A 6,321-nucleotide genomic window follows, 5' to 3' on the forward strand; every position below is an offset into this window, starting at 1 on the left:
ATATATTTTTTTTTAATGCAAGCAGAAAAGAGCTAAGCAACAGTGTGGTGCTTTATAAGGTGTTTTAGGGACTTTTTGGTCAGTCACTTGTATGTTATTTTGTTAGTGACTACTTTGAGCTTCTGCCAGTGGATTTTTATATTCCTTCAGTGTAAGTATCAACCACCTAAGGCACATTAGCCATAATTGGCCCAGATACTGATTTTTCAGAGATACACTGTTTATTGCTATCAAGTAACTCCCCCCAAATTTTAAAAAAAGCAAATTTTTGTTGTTCAATTTCAGTTTACATTTAATATTATTTTGTATTAGTTTTAGGTGTACAAGGTAGTGGTTAGACAATCATATACTTTACAATGTTCCCCTGATATTTCCAGTATCCACCACCATACATAGTTAGAAGTGAGTCTTTTTTTTTTTTTTAATGTATTTCCTCACCTCCCTTTGTTTACAAACTCACAAGCTCATACCAATAGCTAGCTCCCCAACTCCACTTGTTCTTCCCCAGAGGACTCCATACTTAAGAATTACCTCTACTTTTCCTTTTCATACCTCTCAATCTTCCCACCTTGATTAGAAAAAAAAAAAATCTGTACAATTCCCTTGCATGAAGATACATCTTTGCTGGGTAACATAGGAAGACAATATGGTTTATTTAATTACTTGTAATCTAGTTAGTTTATTCTTAAATAGGATAGTAGTTTAAAGATGTTTATAGATGAATCTATTGTGTTTATTTATTTCTGAATCTCTACTTGATGTTTTTGAGAGAAAAACAGTTTGGGACTCTGTCTTGTGTTACCTGCCAATAAAACTATTCTATCAGCTGTCATCCCTTAAGAATCTGAGTTTCTATTAGGGCAGGATAAAATTGTCTATTGTTCTATTCTTATTGGCATTCCTTGGAGAATACGGTCAAATGCTTATTGTTTACAATATAAACAGAACATGTTTTTGACTAAGAGTATGAGAGAAGGTCCTACAGGAAAGATGGATTTGCTGAATTTACTCTGAAAACCATGTCTTGTCGGTTTTCCCCTATTATTTGTGTGTGTGTGTGTGTGTGTGTGTGTGTGTGTGTGTGTGTGTGTGTATATATATATATATGTCTGTGAAACATGTCATAAGAAATTTTCTAAAATGTAAAGTTAAAATTGACAGAAAATTATTGAATTACCACTATTTTTTGTTTATTTGTTTTTTTCAGCCTCCACAGCTTCACGTTTAAGTCCAGTAATGAGAAGAAAAATACCTTTAAATACATATACACCTGCAAAGATCCTCCCAACACCACCAACTACCTTAAAGAGTTCTAAAGCAAGCAGCAAACCAGGTTAGGCGTATGTGTAAATTTATAAATCCTGTATAGCAACTAGCTAGCTTTTTAATTTTAAGTGGGATCATTACACTCTAAGAAGTTAATTGATCCTAACAGTTAAAAATCTTACTGTAGCTTGGGTCGGTGTGGCTCAGTTGATTGGGCATTGTCCTATGCACCAAAAGGATGCTGGTTCAATTCCAGGTCTGGGCACATCACTGGTAGGGGCCATGCTGGAGGCAGCTGATCAATGTTTTGCTCTCACATCAGTGTTTCTCTCCATCTCCCTTCCTTTCTTTCTAAAAATAAATTAAAATGTATATATTTTTTAAATCTTACTATAGCCTCTTGATATACATGTATTTTTTCTCTGTTGTCTTCTCCTTCCCCCACATCTGTTAATAAAATATATTCTAGCCCTGACGGTTTGGCTCAGTGGATAGAGCGTCAGCCTGTGGACTGAAAGGTCTCAGGTTTGATTCCAGTCAAGGGCATGTTCCTGGGTTGCAGGCACATCCCCAGTAGGGGGTGTGCAGGAGGCAGCTGATCGATGTTTCTCTCTCATCGATGTTTCTAGCTCTCTATCCCTCTATATTCTATACGCATACATTTTTCCAAACTAATTTATGGACTGTCTTCCTTTGGTTTTCTGTTAAGCTTAGGCATCATTTTATATGAAAGGGTGTTTTAGGAGGAGGTGGAGAGGGGCAGTTAATAACCCTTGTTATTGTTCACTTTTACCTGTTATTTTCATTCTACCGTCAAACCCATCTACTAAATTTTTATTCCAGATATTCTTTAATTTTAGACATTTTTTTTATTCTTTATAGTTTTTCTTCAGAGATTTTCTATATTTTTTTCATTATAAGCATATTTTCCTTTGTTCTTAAACATAGTTAAAATAGTTGCTTTCAAATTCTTGTCTGTTAATGTGCTGACCTCAGAATTAGTCTCTATGAATTTACCCATTGTCAAGGAGGAAGATGTTTTCCTATTTTTTTCATACATTGAATAATCTTGGATTATATCTTAGACATTATGAATGATATATTATAGAAATTTTGGACTCTATTATTTCTGTTATGTTCCTCCAAAGAGTAGTGGGTTTTGGTTTTTCTAAAGCGAAGAGTTAACTTTGACCTCAAGTTGCAAAACTCTGCCCCTGGAAGTGGCTGACAGCTCCACTGTCACTCACTTTTTTAGGCCTTCGCTGGGATTTCTGGGGCTTGCTCTTCTCATGCCATAGATTTAATCAGTTCATACAAAGAATTGGAGGCTCTTTGACTTTCCAGCAGCTATAGTTTCCCAGTACTCGTCTTCTGGTTCTTTATGCTAGTAAGCCAGAGTTTTATGTTGGAGTGTTAGCCATTTTACATGGTGCACACTGGATCCTGTCCTTGGGCCAAAAGCTTTTAAAAAAGGGGTTGGGAGTTAGGGGTGGGTTTGGGGGAGATAACCATCTCACGATGTTCACTTCTTTCAAGTGTTGATTTTTTTCCAGTATGTGCCTGCCTTTGTTCACTCTTCAGTGTCTTCAGGTAGTTGTTTTCATACTTTATTCAGAGTTAATACTTGTTACATGCAGGAAGATTGGTCTGACATGAGCTTACCCATTTATATAGAAGTGCAACTCAGCTTAGAATTGCTTTTTGATAACTTATTAGAGTATGATGTTGGTTTGCATGTAGAAGGATGAGTCCTAAGCCAATAAATTTTCTAGTTTTCTAGCCTTTTAGCTTTTTAAATAGGGACGAGATAGGAGATATAGGAGAAAGTAGATGTTTATAGGGAAAATGATGAATTCAGTTTTAAATACGTTAAGTTTATGTTTCCTGTTAGATATCTATATAGAGATTTCTAGTAGGATATATAGATCTTAAGGTAAGGGCAAAGGCCTGGGCCAGAATTATGAATTTGAGTGTTGTAAGCACAATAGACGGCAGTTAAAAATGATGGAATAAATTAGTTTCCCAGGAAGAATGTAGAGTGAAAAGAAGAATGTGTTTGTTGAATGCAGCCCATTGAAATTACTTTTCTGTATTAGTGTTGAATTCTAAAAAGTTAAAAATGCTCTATTAAATGTTTGCAATGTTTCATTTACATTATAATTACAACATAAAGTGTATTATTTTGTCACTTATCAATCTTATTTAAACTTTGATTGCTTGTGAAAATTTAAGCAATAGTTTTTTTCTTTTTTTGTTTAGCTACCAGCGGACCTTCTAGTGCAGTTGTTCCTAATACCTCAACCCGAAAAAAGATTTTAAGTAGCAAAACAGAAGTGCATGAACACAAAAAAACCACTGGGAAGAAGAAGTAAAATCTTCTTAGCCGGAGCTAGAAATCCTTATACTTATAAAAATCACCTGTTCATTAGAAAAAAACGTGATAAGCCTTGGCTAAAAACTGTCAAAGCAAGTAATTTATGTTTCTTCTTATACATCTCTGTATTCATTTAAAAATATGATAAATCTAGAGAATTCTCTGTATAGTTTCAGGTAAGAAACCTTTGCCATGATCTGGAAATGTTTAAAACCATGTTTATTAGCATTTTATAAGTAGCAAAACTTATGGTGATAGAGATCTGTCGTTCTGAATATAATGTTTACTGTATTCCTGTGGGAAGAAAAGGAACATGAACGCCCAGCTGGCCTGTACCAGTGTGGCTCCAGTAATGCTGTTTAATGAAGAATCTGTGAAGTGGCCTCTGTACTCACTTTCAGTATCATGGATTGCATCTCGGCTCTAAAACCTGTAGCTTGGGTTGAAATTTGATGGGCAGGATTACATATTTGAGGCTTTAAAAAAGTACATTTCCAAAGAGATATTGACCATTTAGATTACAAACTTTTCCCCCCAGTTGTTACAATTACATATATGCTGCAATATTTAATAACTGGAGTTATAGGATATGGGTTATTTTTTTCAATATGTGCTTTGAAATTTTTTTATTGTGTGTTATTTAAAATATTACAGATACAGCTGGGATATCTACACCTTTATGTGCATAAATTTGTATATTAATTTGTAGAAAATATTTTCTTTATATATTTTCTTACCATAAGGTGCTTTTGTTCATCAGGAAAATTTTGTTCCACAAATTGGCAAGAAAGTCATCCTTAGAGTTACTTTTTAAGAGAGATAGGTGACAAGTTTATAAATGTAACATTTATTTTCAGTTCTTTTTAGATCTAAGGAACTCAGTTCAGAAATAGAAATCATCAATGTGAGAAGACTATCTGAATTCTATAGTTAGTACAGATTATATATAGCACCTACTTTTACTCCATCCTTATCTCTAGTGTATCAATTGATTTCACTAAGAAAGCTTAAAGATTGAGGATTTGAAATAAATGCTTTTTTTCAAGTGATTAGATTTTAAAGGGAAATTAAGATGTGTTGTGATTTCATCTATGATGTGAAAAAAATATTATCCTTGGTGCTTTTTTTCCTCTGCACAAAGAATTAATTATATGCCACTTATAATGACTTAAACTGAAAACCAAACAATACATCCTGATAAGAATTCCATGCATTGTCAGTCAGGTAACTTAAACTGCTAAAGCATTAGCTTGAAATTTATAGTTAAAAAAATTATTGAATTCTCATATGAATACAACTATTAGAGTTCTTCAAAAGAGACTCTACTAACCTTAAATCATCATATATGAACTGACTTTTAGAAAATAATCATATTACGTGTTTTAAAAGGTACCAGATGTGAAATCACAAATATATACAATTATGTAAGTTCATATACTTCACATGAATGTAAATGTATTATACAGAGACATGCCTTGTAAACAGTTGAATGTATCTAAGCTTTTTGTATGTGAAAATGTGGTTAATGTGCTCATAGTGGGAGTTAGGAACCTACTTTTATTTTTTAAGTGAATTAAAATATTTTATTTCCAGAATCAGAGAGTGACTTAAATGGCAAATTATTATTTGTTTCTACATCCACCCATCCTCCTCCCCCTGTAATCACCACACTGTTGTCCTGCCCATGAGTTCCTTCTCTTTTTTTTTTCTTTTTTGTTCAACAATAACCCACACCCACACCCCACACCAGAGCTGTTCGCTGTCTATCTATGAGTCTGTTTCTGTTTTGCTTATTAGTCCAGTTTATTCATTAAATTCCACATATGAATGAAATTCTATGCTACTTTCACTTCAGTGTGATAGGGCCAATCTGTGTGGCCGTCTGTCTACTTCTGAATGAGTAACATTCTCCAGGAGAATGTTGGTTGTGGAGATGGTACTGGGGTCATGTTCCCCCAAAGCTTCAGCACTCTTGGTATTTGGAACCAGATCATTCTTCATTGTGGGAGGACGTCCTGCACGTTGTGAATGTTGGGCAGTATCCCTGTGCCAAGCTGCAAGGATTGAGGTCATCAGTTAAGACAGTGAGCCAGAGTGAAAACAGCAAGTCTTTATTCACTTACTGTGATAATCTCAGCAAGAGGCCAAAAAGAAATGTAGTGCTGGCTCCTCGTGCCATTTTCTGTCATGGAATGGCACTAGGCAAGGTCAGTCAAATGGCATGTGGTGCAGGTGGAGGAAATTGTCTCACTGCTGGCGAGCACTGAACAAAAGGTTCCTGCCATTTTATGAACCCAGGAGACTGGGGGCAGGAGGAGGGGGACGGGTTAGGAGTGGAAAAAACTGAGTTTGAGTGGAATCTCAGTGAAGGCAGCTAAAATGTGTCTCAGTCAAGGTCCCCTGATCAGGAGGCCTTTGGAGTTGCCTGGGCTAGGAACACATGCTGGCTCAGGGGGGCCTGACTGCTTGACTACAACTCTCTTGGAAGACTGGGTAGAACAGCTTTATTCTATGAAGCCTGCCAGGCCAACACCTTTGTAACTGCCTATGGTAAGGCCTGAAAGATCACTCATAGGATTTTGGTCTGGAGCCAGTCTCATTCTACATCTCAGCTGCAAAACCTGTAGTGTGGGTTGAAATTTGATGGTTTATGTGTCAGTAGCATCACCCTAAACTGTGAG

General features: G+C 35.6%; 1 protein-coding gene across 11 annotated transcripts in view; it reads left to right on the top strand.

Moving 5' to 3' along the window:
• The window catches only part of PPIP5K2 (diphosphoinositol pentakisphosphate kinase 2), a 78,445-nt gene extending 73,210 nt beyond the window's left edge, over positions 1–5,235 (top strand). For 10 of the 11 annotated variants that reach the window (XM_014539866.1, XM_005866423.2, XM_005866425.2 and 7 more), the window contains 2 exons: positions 1,208–1,333; positions 3,526–5,235. In XM_014539866.1, the coding sequence (XP_014395352.1) occupies positions 1,208–1,333; positions 3,526–3,638 (239 nt within the window). In that variant the 3' untranslated portion in view covers positions 3,639–5,235. Of the gene's footprint in view, positions 1–1,207; positions 1,334–2,819; positions 2,857–3,525 lie in introns of all 11 variants that reach the window. The other variant, XM_014539867.1, reaches the window with a different exon arrangement.
• Positions 5,236–6,321: the final 1,086 nt, after the last annotated feature.

This window comes from Myotis brandtii, unplaced genomic scaffold, assembly GCF_000412655.1.
Source record: "Myotis brandtii unplaced genomic scaffold, ASM41265v1 scaffold230, whole genome shotgun sequence".
Taxonomy (NCBI): Eukaryota; Metazoa; Chordata; class Mammalia; order Chiroptera; family Vespertilionidae; genus Myotis; species Myotis brandtii.